The 16,469-nt window shown below is 37.8% G+C and overlaps 1 protein-coding gene across 1 annotated transcript; it reads left to right on the top strand.

Moving 5' to 3' along the window:
• Positions 1-513: 513 nt before the first annotated feature.
• On the top strand, positions 514-11,790 carry LOC103060824 (lysosomal acid lipase/cholesteryl ester hydrolase-like). Its single transcript, XM_025175040.2, has 9 exons — positions 514-618; positions 1,367-1,484; positions 1,911-2,109; positions 3,349-3,458; positions 4,233-4,372; positions 5,630-5,776; positions 10,163-10,234; positions 10,718-10,783; positions 11,557-11,790. The coding sequence occupies exons 1-9, from the start codon at positions 514-516 to the stop codon at positions 11,788-11,790; spliced, it is 1,191 nt and encodes a 396-aa protein (XP_025030808.2).
• Positions 11,791-16,469: the final 4,679 nt, after the last annotated feature.

Genomic DNA, 16,469 nt, shown 5'->3' with positions numbered 1-16,469 from the left:
CAGACTAGGCTGGTATCATCTAAGAAGATATTAATCTACAAAGGTCTAAGTATTATACCAAATATTTTTCCCCTTCACAACCCAGGAGGACAACTTTGGATGGTAATATATTCATTTCTTCTACATTTGATTTGACTTTTCTGATAGGGTTCATTTTGTGAGGGAAGGTAGGCTTTGTGAGAAAATCAGTTATATGTTAGTCATTTCTCAGCAAAGCTGTTTGTTGTTTTGACAGCTAGGAAAATATTGTGTGGGAGATGTTTAAGCTTACTAGGTATTTTCAGAAAGCTGTTGTTAAATGGAAAGATAAGAATGGTGGCAGCTCATTGCTGCCATTGCTGTCCTGATAGAGAGGCTCATGATCATTCATCGTCTTCAGTGCCTTCAAAATTATAGTCAGGATTCAAGTGAATGTATTCAAGTATTTTGTCAACTGTACTGATTTTTTTTTTTTTTAGATTCATTTCTTCTGTTTCTCTTTCCTCTTTGAAAAAAAAGAAAGAAAGAAAGAAAATGTGGCAGTTTATTGTAATAGCATGCCTACTACAAGGATTGGCAGGCTCCGAAGACTTTATCAGACAAAAACATGTCATGAACCCCGAGGCTTATATGAATGTGGTAAGTTACGTGATCTATATTTTATAAATAATGAAGTAGAAGGGGGTCTGAAACAAACCTCTGAGTGACAACATTGACCACTTGTTCTTTCCCTTATAGCAAAATCAATACTATTCTTTTCCAACCTCCAGACATATTGATACCAATTGATCGATTATGTACCATTCAGTCATTGTTGACTTTTAGCAACCATATTTTCTCCATAATGATCTGTCCTAACCTGGTCCTTCAGGTCTTTCAACAGTGCACCCATCACCATTGTAACTGAGTCCATCCACCCTGCTGCTGGTCATCCTCTTCTTCTCTTTCCTTCCACCTTTCCCAGCATTAGATTCTTCTTTAAAGAGCGAAGTTTTCATGTAATATTGATATCACACTGCTCAGAATTCCTAGTAATCAAGATTACCTCTAAAGGAAAAATTGTATCACCACTATCACTACATCCACACACATATTTACATACGATGTAAGGATCACTATTTCTCCATTGCTAATTTTAACAGAAAGCAGCAGTCTTCCTTCCCCAGTGATTCCAACTCAAGATCTGTTCATGGAGTCTGGTCTTTTCCATCCCTTCATCATTGTGTGTGTGTGTGTGTGTGTGTGTGCACGAGAGAGAGAGAGAGAGAGAGAGAGAGAGAGAGAGGGACTTAGTGTTGTGCATGATCCACCAGCTGGTGCTTGATTTTAGCTTTAGAAACATAACTTCAATCTTTTTCAAGAGTTATTTGTTTTTTTCTTCTGTCAGAGCCAAATGATTTCCCACCAAGGATATCCAAATGAGGAGTATGAAGTCTTGACAGAAGATGGCTATTATCTGACAATAAACAGAATTCCCTGGGGAAGAAAAAACATTGCAGTCTTAGGTATCTGTTTTTTAAAACTCAAAGACAATTTTGGATCTATTAAACTGATATAAAAGTTTTAAAAGCCATGCTAAGACAGAAGGATATATGTACATTTTCAAGATTTAACATGCTAAAAAGGGAGTCAGCATCTGGATCCCAAAATGTATTATTATATGAACCTCATGGATACATTAGATAATAAGCCTCTCCTACAATCAATGGTCAGATCCAGGTAGTTTGGATACTTGGTTATATAATGTAGTCTAGAATTCAATAATGTGTGAGCAAAACATAACAAAGTTCTTAATTCCAAATACTACAATATTATGAATGTTTAAGGAGAGTGTAAAAGATATTTCTTTAAAATGTTTTTGTTGCCACGGCTTGAAAATTCTACTCTGTAACATCTTTTTAAAAAATATATATAAACCACAAATCTTACAGATCCAAAACCTGTTGTCCTTTTGCAACATGGCTTGTTTGGAGAAGCCAGTCACTGGGTAAAGAATATGGCCAGCAACAGCCTTGGCTTCATATTTGCGGATGCAGGCTATGACGTTTGGTTGGGAAACAGCAGAGGAACGAGCTGGTCTCAGAGGCACCAGACTTTTTCAGTGGATCAAGAGGAATTTTGGAATTTCAGGTAGTTTGAGTCACAGGTTGAAACTCTATTCCCATATAGAGCTATATGAATAACATGTACCTAAGCATGGTTTTCAGGGGTGATGCTAAGGAGCTTGATTGATGGACCCAACAGGGTTGGATCTAAGTCCATGGGTCCATGCTAAGGAGCTTGACTGATGGACCCAACAGGGTTCTAGTAGGAGCTTGAGGTTTTCCTTGAGGGTCTGGGGGACTATTTGCTGAGGCCCTGCTGGCAGCTTGTGGCTGGGGCCTTAGCTCCAATTGTCTCTGTGCAGCCTCTCTTCCTGAGCTGATCCCAGTGTATTCATTGGCTTCCTGAGGAGCCCCAGGAAATTAAGTGTGCAAAAAGATGCCTGAAGTTCTGTTGAAGAAGAACAAAGAGTGAATCCAGCCAAGCACAAGCAAGAACCCATATTAGGGATTATGTCATGGTGATAGGGGAAGTGAAATGTTCTTTCTTGCCCTTAATGCGTCCGCTAGTAGGTGCCCAAAGGCCCTATTTAGAGTGACCCGGATCTTGCTAGGGCTGAAGGATCATCTCCAGGGCTGCTGCAAGGAATATTCTTGCTATTCTTAGCAGATAAAGTCACTCGGAGTTGGAATCCGATTGATCAGTTCCAGCCGAAGTGCCTGGGGCAAAGTCTTGTATGGTTATCTGAAGCAAATTTGATCCTGTGACTCCCAAGGAAGTGGACAGGGAGTCTGTTAGCTTGGCCACATGCTTGTTAGAACCAGGTCCCTCCTGGGTGTAAAAGCTACTTGTGAGGTGACCTGTGATTGGGTTCATGTGATGGTGTCAGGCTCTTTCAGTGAAGGGGTGATGCAATTAGCCCTGAAGGAGGCTGTGATGTGCCCTCTCTTCAAGAAGCGATCACTGGATCCAGTGATTCTGGATCATCCAGTTTCCAGTCTTCCCATTTTAGGGAAGGTGGCAGAGAGGGTGGTTAGGCTTCAGCATCAGAGGACCCTGGAGAAAGCAGATTATTTGGCCCCATTTGAATCAGGTTTTAGGTTGAGGTTAAGTATGGAGGTGGCATTCACCGTGCTTGTTGATGACCTGCAGGAATGCTGGGCCGGGGTTTTGCTCCTTAATCTCTCAGCAGCTTTGGATACTGTCAATCATGGGCTGGCTTCGAGAGTTAGAGGTAGAAGGCAGCTTCTACTGAAATGCTTGGAAACACTATAAGTGTAGTTTGTTTGTTTGTTTACAATTACAGTTTTCAATATTTCATTTCAGTTTCCATGAAATGGCCATGTATGATCTTCCAGCAACAATAAACTTTATTTTAAAGAAAACTAAACAGGAACAATTGTACTATGTTGGCTATTCTCAAGGCTCTACTATTGGTATGATAAAATGAAAACCCTTCCCCCCCCCTCTTTTTTTCTCTCTTTCTCTGTCTCCCTCTGTCTCTCTTTTGGTGCTGATGTAAACATTCCTGCATATTACTACAAGAAGCAGAAGTTCCATGTACAATCTTATCTGATAATGTTAAAAAATAGCCTGAAAAAACAATAAAATCAGTTTCTCTGTCCCTTGGTGCTACTTAGGACAAGGGAGGGCAGTCTGAAGCTGAAGGGGCAGGTAGCCTACATCACAATTCCACGGGGACCTTCCAAAACCTATTTATGAGGGACTCATTCAGATGGTTGACTAGGGTTAACAACAACCTGTTCAGTTAGATTGTCAAGAAAGAAGAATTAAAACGGAAGCCTAGGAAAGGGGGTTAACTGAAAGAGAATGCCTGGGCCACCATGCACTTCAGTCCCAGTCACCATTACCATGGAGTGAATCCCTCAATAGATTGTTCTAAAAGAAAGCACAGCCCTTGATTTTTGACCAGAGCCACATATTTCCGTAGAAATAGCATATTCTAAGCTCCATGATATGACCATGCTGGCTTTTCTCCCTCCCTCCCTTCCCCTTTTTCTTTCTTCTGGTACTCCCTTCTCTTTATTTTTCTTCACACTTTCTTGGAATCAGACCTTTTTTTGCAAGAGGATTGCAACTTGCAACTTTCAGAGAGCACCACATGAAATTAGGCCAATGAGTTACTCATAGATTCTATTTAGCACTAAACGGCCACTTTTTTTAAAAAAAAAAAACAACTTTCCTCTTAGGCTTCATCGGATTTTCGGGCATGCCAGAACTGTCTCAAAAAATCAAAATGTTCCTTGCCTTAGCTCCTGTGGTTTACGTTACTCATGCCTCAAGTCTTCCATTGAGATTGATGTCCTCACTTTCTCAACACTTATTCAAGGTACTCATTATTGTTTTATGACTGACGGAAGGTGACAGGTGACAAAGGTAAGGTGACAAAGCAATTTAAGGCACCTGTTCCCAATTGCTGGCACTACAATTCCAACAGCCACATACCAGTAAGAATTAGAGTAGGCACCTATCATTTTTATTAGATTATTCTGCACAAACAAAAATATGAATACAGTATCTGCATATACTGTATATAGGCTCTTATTTCATGAATTCTGCATATACATTAGTTCAACTGACAGCACCACAAAGCTACAGTCAAATAAAGCACTCCACACAATCTATATAATTAACAAGTTTTGATTGCTATTTGTTTCAGCATATTGTCAATTTATTCTCTACAGAGTAAAGATAATAAAGGCTGAAAGGAAAAGTAGACTTTCCCCCTAAATCAGATACATTTGAAATAGGAGGGTTGCCTTAAATTTACTAAGAATATTACCAAGGAGGCAGACAAGGTTTGTTTGGTCGAATCTTCCTTTGTGTGGGGTTTTACTCACACTGTCAATAAAAAAACAAGATAAGAACAATTCTGAGCGTTGCAAAAAGGCTAAATGGAAACCAGCCAGCCTGCTCAAAATCTGAAGCTGTGTAGTCCTTTATGTAAGGTAGGAAGGAAAAAGAAATGCTACAAAGTTGGAACCTTGTCTCTGTATAAATTATGCTGGCTTTTGAATCACTCCAGTTGCTCAAATTCTTCTGGTTATGGCTTTCTAACTTTCTTCAATAAATATTACTTTTTCTAAGGTATTGGATTTTTAAAAATTGGATTACCTGAGCAGTTCCAATCCTGCTCAAGTGGATGAAGCCTGTCTCTTTTGGGGTGGGCAGAATCTGAAACAGCTCAGAGTTCCACAGGAGTATAAGAGAAGGGAGGGAGGGAGGGAGGAAGAGAAGGGAGGAAATCTTCCTTCTTCCAGGATGCTTTTCAGCTTTTCAGTCTATGGCTGAGAGAGAGTAACTCAGCCCAGCCCTCACCCTGGGGTGATTTCATGCTTCAAGGAGAGCTGGAGCTCAGCTCTGCTACTCCCAGGGCTTTAACCGCCACACTAAACTATTTTGTTTGCAATTACATGTTGCAATAGCAGAACTGCTGCAATAACACAGTCAGAATAATTCTTGCATAAGTCAAATGTTGCTGACTGAAAACTCAGTAGGAATCAGATAAGCTTAGCATGCCTTAAACAGCAGTCATCATTGTCATCATCATTATTTGATATAGTTAATTGATTTTTTATTTCTACAGCAAATGTTCGATGCCAAAGACTTTGTATTAATCCGCAAGCCTGTGAAAGACTTCATGAACAAATTATGCACAAATGCATTTATGCATAAATTATGTGCACAGCTCATGTTCACTTCTGGTGGATTCAATGCAACAAATCTAAACATGGTATGTAAGTCTTCCTGTGAAATACATTTCTTGGAATGTTGTATTTGTTGTGTTTCTCTAAATTTCACAATGGTATCATCATCAAGGCAAAAAATAAGCTTTCAAAGAGTGGAAACATCAATCTGAAAAAATATATTTCCTTGTACCTCTTTGCTCCCCCGCCCCTTTTCAAATGTTACACCTTTAAAAAAATGAGAGTATTTTAGCAAGGGCAACAGGAGTAATTTCTCTAGGCCCCACAAACAGAGGAGCCCATCCATCCATGGATCTGGATTCACATTAATCAGATAGATCATAGATTTCATTCTATCAATAAAGCTGGTCTATAAAATATAATCGCCAAAGTAACTTCAGTATTTAGGGTACAGTGAAAAGAAAGATGGGAAGCTCAGAATAGACCATTCTGGAACCCCTGCAATCTGACTCAATCCCTCATTCTTTTAAAGCTGCTTAATTTCCAGTAGGATTAACTTTCCCGGTTTCTCACATTACTACAGTATGGTGCTATTTTAGCTAACTAGCCCAGCCTTTGCAACTCCTGGCTGAAATGGCTGTAAAGTGAGATGTTTCAGTTAAAGACCACATCAGTTTACAACAGCCAGGATTTAGCATTGTACTGGATTCTCAGATCTATGGAAAATTAGGTTGAATAACTATTGTTCTTCTCTTTTTTTCTGACTTCACTGGAGGAAGCATCACGGAGAACAAAGACATGATAACTATGGGAATCCTCGCCCCCCCCCCCCCGCCCCAGTTATATGTTCTTGAGAGTGATCTAGCCCCATGAAGCACAAAGATAAAATAACAATAATACTGAAGTCCGACTGGAAACATGGTATTGGATTGTACTGTGCATTTTATAAACATTTCCCTATGCATGCATTTAGCTAGGAAACGGTCATGTATGAAGAAACCAGCAGAGTCCATGATGTGTCTGATAAAGTCTTTTAGCAGAGTTCTAAATGAAATATTTCTGGTAAATGAAAACAGCAGCTGGAATTCTAGAATGCTGTATTCTTGATTTACTCATGTACTATATATCAACTTTCAGACAGTGTGTGGCCCTTGGAAAGCAACAAATAAATGGGGTTAATTTTAAAGCTGAAACTATTTCAGTCTAGCTCTTAGTGTTTCAAGTAAGGTGGATCACAACCTGGACCCTTACCTAGCTGATGGGTATTGATATACTTTTTTACTTCAGACACCAAAACTGGTGGATAGTCTGGAGGAGTTTCCCTGTTGGGTGTGAGACAAAGAGGTCCTTTGGTTGAGATTCGCATAGTTCTAAAGTGAGCTTCCCAAACCCCATGGGAATGTGATTTTATATGTGCCAGAATAGAGAGGGGTTTTTATCCTATTGAGCTGCAATAGATAAATGTTGTTAATGTTTTACTGAGGCCTTTTTCTTAATTTTCAGAAGCAAATTTTATACTGGTTTTCCTCCCATTCTAGTAACTTAGATGTTGATGCTTGTGCAAGTTCTTGTTGGTAGAATTTGTAAGAGCTAATGAGAACTCTTTTAGCAGCTCCTCGCTCCTGGTCAAAGCATCTTTCTCATCTGTAGTTCTGGCTAGAAATTCTCCATCTGCTTGGCAACCCAATTCTGGAGGTTATGAATAAGAGATATATAATTTTCAAGTAACAGAGGACCTGTCCCTGTACTGGGAACATTGCATAAATCGTCATTTCAGGGGCATTTAAGGAGCATTTAATATTTTTTAAACTTTTTTTTTTAACATTTTAATTACAGCAGTAAAAGCAAATACAAATTAAACTCAAAGAAAGAAGAAAGAATAGAAAGAATAAAAAGTGCAAAGAAAGAAAAAAAAGTAAGATATAGAAAAAGAAAAGAAATATATAAAAAAGTGACTTCTGATCTTTATCACAGGTATAAACAAATTTGATAACTCTTCATCCCCTATAGTTACAAGCAAATATCTCTTCTTCCCATAACCCATCCATTATCTATATGCAAATCCACAAATCATCAACTTTTCAGTCCTGGTGTGGGCAAAAAGTCTGTAAAGGGTTACCAGAGCTTTATAGAAACATGTAATGTTGGTCAACTTTATATTCCTTCCTTTTACTTCTGACAGTCTTGATTTTTAATTCATTCAGATGCTGTTGTAGGATTTGGTCTCTCTTCAAATTTTCTTTTTCCCATCCCAAAGGCTTCTTCGAGGCTTTAACCAACCTCTTTTGTAAATTCAGGAAAAAGTCATTATCCAGGTCATTCTCTTGGTTTATAATTTGGGATTCCACTTTGATTTTCAAAGCTTTAACCAACTTTTTTTGTGTATCCAGTAAAAAGTCCTTATTGGGGTCATTCTCTTGGCTTTTCATTTATATTTCCACTTTAGCTGCCTTCTGTATCTTGTAATTCACACTTTTTTTTTTAATCTAATATTTCTGGTTCAACTATTTTTGCATCAGGTAAAATTTGTTTCACATCTGTCATTCCTTCATTAACATCTTTTGGACATAGTCTATCCATGGAAGCAGACATCATTGCTGACATTGCTGACATTGTAGCTACTAATTTCTAGCCCCATTCTTCAAAAATCTCTTGAAGTATTTCAAATGTGATAGCATTTTGTGTCATATTATAAATCCCCCTACTAACCTAAAACCAAAGGCAAGTTTACACTTTTTTTTTCCTTTTCCTTTTCTGCCTGGAATCTTTTGTCCCCTCTAGCAACCAATTTCTGAAATCATAAAGTCTCAGATCTCTATTATGACTTATGATAGATAAAGCAATTTAGTTCCTACAAAAAGCTGCTTATTTTGTTTAATTACTTCCAAAATCTCAGTTTCAATATTCCAAATTTGTCTGAAACCTTAATTTGTTTATAATGTTCTTAGATCTAGATCTTATCTAGCCTTTGCTGTTTATTTCCAGTTCTTTAAGTTCTTTAATTTATGGTTAATTTTTCTTTTGTTCAAGAAGGAAGGTAAACTCACTAGGCGGCTTTTCAAACTTGTCGTTCCAAAGATCTCTAATAGCCTTAGGGTCGTTAAATAAACAGTTTCTGAAAGTGATTAGAAAGTGAGGTTAGCAAACTAGTGTCCTTTAAAAGGCCCCACCATGGTTGGGAGCACGATGGCTAATCCTTTTGTCTCCCAGTGCACAAACCCATGGGAGACTGCTGTCCTAAGGTCCCTTCAAGAGGAGCAGCCGTCCACAGCACATGTGGGTAATCTCCCATCCACTCCTTGTCCAGAGGGGTTCCGAAGAACTGGTCTACTCGCTGGTTCTTCCGTCTTTGCTGTGGGCGACATCTCTGCTCTTTCAGAGACATGTTTAATTTGTCATGCCTCCCCTGGAAGTCCAAGAAGCATTTAAGATTTTAGAAAAGAAGATTTTTTTTCATATCTATGTTTACAGGGAGAAGGTATCTACTTGTAGAATGTACTTATTTAAACGGGAAGTTAAAAAGAGAGAGAGAGAGAGATCAAAACCAGATAAACATTTGATAAAATGGAAGGATCTCCTGCCTTTAAATGCCAGCTCACTGTATTGCATGAGCATAATGGAAGTTGATTTGAGTCTGCTAATTGTCAATTAGTTTGACTAGAAAACATAATTGGGTGAGCAGAGTCTCTAAATGTTGAAACCAGCTGCATTCTTTTAGTTATATTTAAATATGTTACAGTTGCAAGTCTGGATTTTGTCATACAGTATGTTGTTTTAAGCTGAACAGTGACTGAAAGAGTTACTTAATCTATTTAATAAAAAAAAAATCCGCCTATGTCTTACCTTTCTCCAGTATTCCTAATACAGGTACTCCTTGAGTTATGACCATTTGTTCAGCCGCCATTCAAAGTTACAATGGCACTGAATGAGCAGGACTTACAGTACCTTCTTGGAGTTCTGGCCACCCCTGCAATCATGTGATCATGATTTCCAATGTTCCCTGCCAGTTTCCTGCAAGCAAAGTGAGTGGGGAAGCAGCAGGAAGTTGGAAATCGGAATCACATGTGGTCCTTGCTTAATGACCCTCGTGGTCCTCGTTTAATTATGGCAACCAGGACTGCCAGAATTGCTGTCACTAAGCGATGTAGTCATGTGACATCATGCTTTATGATCACATTGCTTAGCGATGGAGTTCCCGGTCCCAATTGTTATCATAATCCGAGGATTACCTGTAGTGATTTCTCAGGTGACAGCAACACCTATTGCTTTGCTCTGCTAAAAGTGTGATTTTACTTCTTCTTTCAAAAATGAGCAAATGCAAGAAAAATGTATTGTAATCAGTGATGCTGCCTTACATTACTCAGATGTGAACATTTAACACATAGAAGAGCATAGAATTGTTTTGCTTTTAAGTAAATGTTTCCTTTAAGTTTTTTTTTTTTTAAATCCACTGACTTTTCAAATCTCTACAGAGCCGAATGGATGTATACGTGACTTACTTTCCAGATGCAACATCAGTTAAAAACATCTTACACTGGAAACAGGTAGAATGTCTTTAATGAGTTCAGTTAAATTGTATGCCATTTAACAGTTTCCATTAAGGTCTCCTGAGACTTGACATTTACTCTGATGCGGATAGCAGTAATTTCCAGGATTGTCTAGGCTGCCTAATCCAATCTCTTATTCTTCTAGATGTATATTTATTATTTATTTATATATATATAAAAATAAAAAGATGGAGATAGTCCTTAAACTGCTCAACAGCTTCTCTTGATTTCAACAAACCATTTTATTGTTTTACATGAAGCACATTTCCCTTCTTCCATGATGTTTCTTAGATCACAAGTGAGGAATAGCAATTCTTTTGATCCCATCCCTGATATTAAAATATATATTACTGTCGTTCTCTCACTCCCAACTGATTTGTTTTGTCCTGTTTAGTTCCCATTCTTTGAATTTGCTGTGATCATAATCACAGAAGTGGTGACATATATAATATCTAATGCTTTGTCTGATGTTTTTGATAGATACAAGATACAGGATTGTTCCGATATTTTGATTATGGGAATGAAAACCAGATGATGTATAACCAGGTAAGAGAGAATGGTTTTGGAAAATAAATACAATGGTTTAAAATAATTAGAATATTATATCAAGAATCTTTGGACAAAATCCCCAAAATATGTTAAATAAAAACTCATATACCTTTAATGGGAGAGTTAAACATGGCTACAGTTTTTAACTTTGACATGGTTATACCCAATCTTTTTTAAAAGATACTTTGATTAGGTAAATTTATTGGATGTGAAAATGGCTTGTTCTACCTTTTCCTTCCTAGGGAATTTCCACTGTGTCCATTCCTATATTTTTATTAAAGGGAATATACACACAGCTATCCGTGCATATAACCAGCTGTGATACTATCATGGTTTTTTAAGAAGGGTGAAATTTTCAAGAAGATACTATGAATTCCTTCACTGGGCATGAGAAATCACAATGAAAGAGCAATGAAAATAACAATGAAACTGTAAATGGAAATAACTGTTTTCAGTCTCATCTTCTTCCTCTTTCTTCCTCTCCTCCCCATCATACCATCTAAATCAGGGTTCCTCAACCTTGGCAACTTTAAGACGGATGGACTTCAACTCCCAGAATTCCCCAGCCAGCAAGGCTGGCTGGGGAATTCTGGGAGTTGAAGTCCACCCGTCTTAAAGTTGCCAAGGCTGAGGAACCCTGATCTAAATGACAATTAACATCCAGTCCATATGAAAAATGTAACTGTTTCCAGGAAGGCTGTGACTGTGACTCAGTTTCAACATTTTATTATAATTATCAATGTTATGATTCTCTTGCTTTTGCTTTCTAGAGAGTTCCTCCTTCATATCAGATAAAAAACATGGCGGTACCAACTGCAGTGTGGTCTGGTGGGAATGATAGAATTGCAGACCCAAAAGACATAAAGCTCTTACTTCCTCATATTGTTAACCTGGTTTACCATGGCTATTGGTCAGACTGGAATCACTGGGATTTCATCTGGGGACTCAATGCTCCCAAGCGCATGTTCTGCAAAATCATTCAATTGTTGGAGAAATCGGTGTAAATCAGGAGTTTGCCCCAACAAGCTAAGCCATTTGCATATGTATCTGTAATACAGATTTGTATTCTGTAATTCTGTAATAAAGAAGGTACATTCTCTGTCACAGCACCTGCCCTTTGGAACACCATTCCTTGCTGCCCCCCAGAAGATTTATTCAACCCCCAACTTGACCATGTTTTAAAAAGCCTTGAAAATTTTGGCTTGAGTGAGTGGCAGGTCCTTTGTATTTCTTTTGGTTAGAATGTTTATTATTTCTGGATGTTTGAAGTTTCCCATTTGTATGTCATCTCTATTTTATTGGAGTTTTCTACTGTACACCACCTAGAATTGTTATAGAGTTGGGCAGCCTTATCACTTTAATTACTTAATTATTTAATATATATATATTACTGCAGAGAGCCCACCAGGACTCATTGTTCTGCAAAGAGGATAAAACAAGCTTTTGTCTCCCACCCAATGGTTAGCATTCAGTAAAGAAATGGTGGGTGTTCTGCTCAGTGGCAAGCATTACTAGGAACAAAATAATAAATAAAGGCCGTGTGACATTTTCGAACTAGAAGCATAGTGTTCATTGGGATGACAAACAATAGTTAGGGACTTGAACAGTCAGAAAGGGAGGGTAGAAATAATTCAAATAAATTAAGTGGTGAAAAAGGACCTTGATGGTGAGAGCCACAGAGCTAATGGCAAGCAGGGATACCTGTAATGGTTTAAAATATTAAGCAATATAACCTTTTAAATTTGATGTTATTATTAAACAATGGGAAGCAGTTACAACAAATGAAAGCATGTGCCTTTGTTATAAGTCAAATCTATTTCTAGCATAATACCATGAGTTTTTGTCATGTGGAAAGTAGGACTACTACATTTCCCCTTCCCATTTTGAAAACTGTTCCATTAGATTTTTAGTCAAACTTCATCTTCTCATACTTCCTCTCTCATCACCCAAATAATTGTTGGAAAACAGTATTTTCTTTTAGCTGTAATTGTTCTCTTGTAATAGGATAACTGCAAAGTATGTTTCCAGATGTGGAATCCATTACATTAAATTGAGCCTATCTTATCAGAACCTTCTGGCAGCATTCAACCATCACCTTAAGTAACTGTTCTGAAGACTGGGTGCCTACTGTTACTTTGTATAATGTATAATTTTGCTGGAAATATGTTACTATTGAAATTAATTAATTATCTTCCCACATGATGTTGTCTTGGTGTTTCTACTGCTAACATTTTATTGTTAGCTATAGTTTGAAAAGGTAAAATGGAGTTGTGGAAAGGTTCCTTAAGGTGTTTGAAATATTTTTATTTCATGAGGCATGGGGATTAGATACATACATACATAAAATATATAAGATCATTTGGAAGGTGGCTTATAAAGTGGCCATTATTGTGCCCTAAATTAACAAATGCCATTTCATGCTGGGTAGTTAATGCAATCCAGAGACTGCCAAAGCTTGAAATATGAAGAGGTATTGTATTTTTGCTTTATTTATATGTCTTATTTTTCTTGTGGCTATTTTGACAGTGAGCTCTGAGTGAGGTTATAGTATAACTGAGTAGGCCAGAAGACTAGCGCTGCATTTGGGCATTGGGCACAAAGGAGTTTTTGGTGACAATTGTTGAGGAAAGGTGGCCTTGAGTTGATGCTCTAAAATGATTAGGTAACAGTAGCATCAGCCACGACAACAAATAGATGGATCATCAAATAAATTTACCCAGAGTTCTCACTTGAGGCACAAATGACCAAATTATCCTACTTTGGACACATTATATGAAAACCCAGCTCTCTGGAGAAGGCTCTAATGCTGGAAAAGGTGGAAGGAAAGAGAAGAAGAGGACGACCAGCAGCAAGGTGGATGGACTCAGTTACAATGGTGATGAGTGCACCATTGGAAGACCTGAAAGACCAGATTCTCATGGAGAAAATCTATCTATGTAATTGCTAAGAGTCAACAACAGCTTGATAGAACATAATCAATCAGTCATAATAAACAATTTTTTAAAAAAGGATCTATGTAACAGATAAAAGCTCAGGTCACAAGTCAAGAGGCTAACCCGAAATGAACTGAAGCACACTGCTTATGCAAAGTAATATATTTCCAAGTGTTAATTAAATGCTGAAGTTAAGCCCTTTGTCTGAAACAGTTTTTTTTTTCCACAAGATTTTACTGCTCTACACTGAACATTCAGTTCTTCATATTCTCAGAAGTTGAGATTTATCTGGAAAAAGAAGTTCTTATGCTTTCTCTGAAATATATAGGAGTTTCTCAAAATTCCACGATGAATTCATGTAATACAGGTACTTCATATAGACTATACCTTCCCAAGTCTTTCCGTGTGCAGGTAAGTCACATGGAAACTTAGGCCAATCCATATAAGTGAGTGACAGAGCAGTAAACAGAACTCTCCCCAGTACTTATTACCTTCAAAGGTTTTCAAGATTCAATTGGGATTCATTTCTGTTTATACCCATAGTAAAGCATGTCCCTGAATAGCTCTCATACAATATTTGGATTAGTTTCTTGGTTTGGTTTTAGGGCAAGACATTTCCACAGTGGCAATCATTGCTTCAGTCCCAGTTAATTCTCATTCATGATTTAGGTATCAATCAAGTTTATTACAGCCCTTAGGCTGTAATATATATTTAAATATATATCTAAAACAGTAAAATATATTTTTAAAACAGTAAATATAATAGGGTCGAATATATATATACTATATATATTAGACCCTATTATATTTACTGTTTTTATAGTATACATGCACACACACACACACATACCAGTCAGTATGTGTGTGTGTGTGTGTATGTGTGTGTGTGTACACACACACACACACACACACACTGTATATCAGAAAAACAGTAAATATAATAGGGTCTAAAATAGTTAAGAATAAAGATAATAACGTAGATCAAAGTAAAATACTATTGTAAAGCATTCCAAACCTAGGTAATGGTGTGGTGTATCATACAGATGGTAGCACATAACTGGGCAAGATGTGAGGGCGATCTGGCTGTGACATCTGTCACCCCATTGATCGCCAGGGTTGATTCAGCTGATCTGGCTGGCTAGGCAGGTGTCCCCTTCCTCCGTTACCACTGCGTGTGTGCCCCTCCCGAAGCTGTGCACTCAGTGGAAGAGGAAAACTATCCAAGAGAGAAGGAGTGTACCGATCTTCAGTCAAGCATATACAATAGCTGCGCTCCCCTGCTAGAACCTCCAAACATTATTTAGATATATTTCTTCGTTTGAACTAAAGGGGAAATTGTTCCTGCAGTGGCACTCAGTTTTGTTGGAGCTATCTCAATAGGCTTTGAGAGATAGTATGTGTATAAAAGAGGTGGAGTAAAAAATGTATATGCAGTTTTTTTATCCTACTGCATTTTATCAGGGATATTTAGAAATAAGATTTATAATTTAGGTGGAAAATGTGTGTTTGAAAATACTTAAACTGAAAAGTCTATGTATGCATGCTGTTGCATTAACATTGCTGGAAGAATCCATATTTTAAGAAGAAGGACCCCAGATTTGCAATTTTAGATTATAACTATAATATGCAGAAATAATGACTCATCAACTGCAGTTAAATTTTCTTCAGTTAGGAAATAGTTTTAAAACTACCTTATATAAGACAAAAAAGTCATTCTCACATTTCAGTACCAACAGCTAACAGTCATGCCCTTTTCTTAGAAGAAAGGTTTGCGCAATTACCGTGGTAACATTGTGTTTGCACTTACATAACCACAGTCCCATTTTCTTTATTATGATTAGCAAATGATAGTGCCATGCTTTCTGTGAGTGTTTTGATCATGTCACTTCCTCTACTGAATGCTTTGACATCGGTAAGCCCTACATGTGAAATATCACAAGAAAAAAGCAACCGTCTCTGAATGTCCCTAAGATCCAGAACCACTCAGATGTGTGATGTATCCCCACCCTTTGGAGCCCTCAGTCTTCCCCACTCTAAATTAATTATAGCCCCTGGGTATGTAAGGTTTACCCATCTCTTCACTGGCTGATTAACAAAGGTAACTCTGTTTGCTACTTCCTCTTTCCTCCTGTCTCTCTCTCTCTCTCCCTCTCTTCCAAGCTAGGAGACGGAATTTTGCTCTGCTAACTCAGGGCTGGCATAGCCTCCTAATATCCCTAGTTATGCTCCTTTAACCCTTGGAAAGTTCTACTTGAGGGACATCTATGCTAGCCAGTGCTTAATAAGATCTCCAGGTTGGAAGTGTCATTTGCTAGCTGATCTTCCTCTCTTTTAAAGAAGGTGACCTTAAAGCATTTATTGTGGCCCCAAGGTTTGCCACTAAGGAAAAACAGGATTACTTCCTGAATATGTTAAATAAAGAAGGATAATAAATACCTTCCAGGGTTAGTTGACTGGATCAACCTAGAGCATATATTGGCAGACAAGCAAGTGGGCTTCAGGACTGGACATTCTATCTATGGACATGCCCTTATACTTCAAAACCTGGCTGAAAAATACACATCTAAAACAGGCTTAATATATACTGCATTTATTGATTTTAGGTCCGCACTCAATCCAGTTCCCAGAGCAAGGCTATGGACTAAGCTTACGATTGATAGATGGTTACTGTTGTTTATGCATAATCTTTATAAGGATCCTAGAATCAAAGTTTGATGAAGATGTAAGGCCACCACACTAATGAGATTCCA

The sequence above is a fragment of the Python bivittatus genome, unplaced genomic scaffold, assembly GCF_059951505.1.
Source record: "Python bivittatus isolate LINGU-HERP-01145 unplaced genomic scaffold, Pbiv_v1 ctg000780_np1212, whole genome shotgun sequence".
NCBI lineage: Eukaryota > Metazoa > Chordata > Lepidosauria > Squamata > Pythonidae > Python > Python bivittatus.
The sequence above is the reverse complement of the archived record's forward strand: the minus strand, read 5'-3'. Positions and strand labels throughout refer to the sequence as shown.

Excerpts from the sequence above, each read along its gene's own strand:
- LOC103060824 (XM_025175040.2), top strand. The coding sequence starts at position 514 with ATGTGGCAGTTTATTGTAATAGCATGCCTACTACAAGGATTGGCAGGC. Across the intron at positions 3,459-4,232 it reads TTCTCAAGGCTCTACTATTG|GCTTCATCGGATTTTCGGGC; the intron begins GTATGATAAAAT and ends CTTTCCTCTTAG. Across the intron at positions 4,373-5,629 it reads TTTCTCAACACTTATTCAAG|CAAATGTTCGATGCCAAAGA; the intron begins GTACTCATTATT and ends TTATTTCTACAG.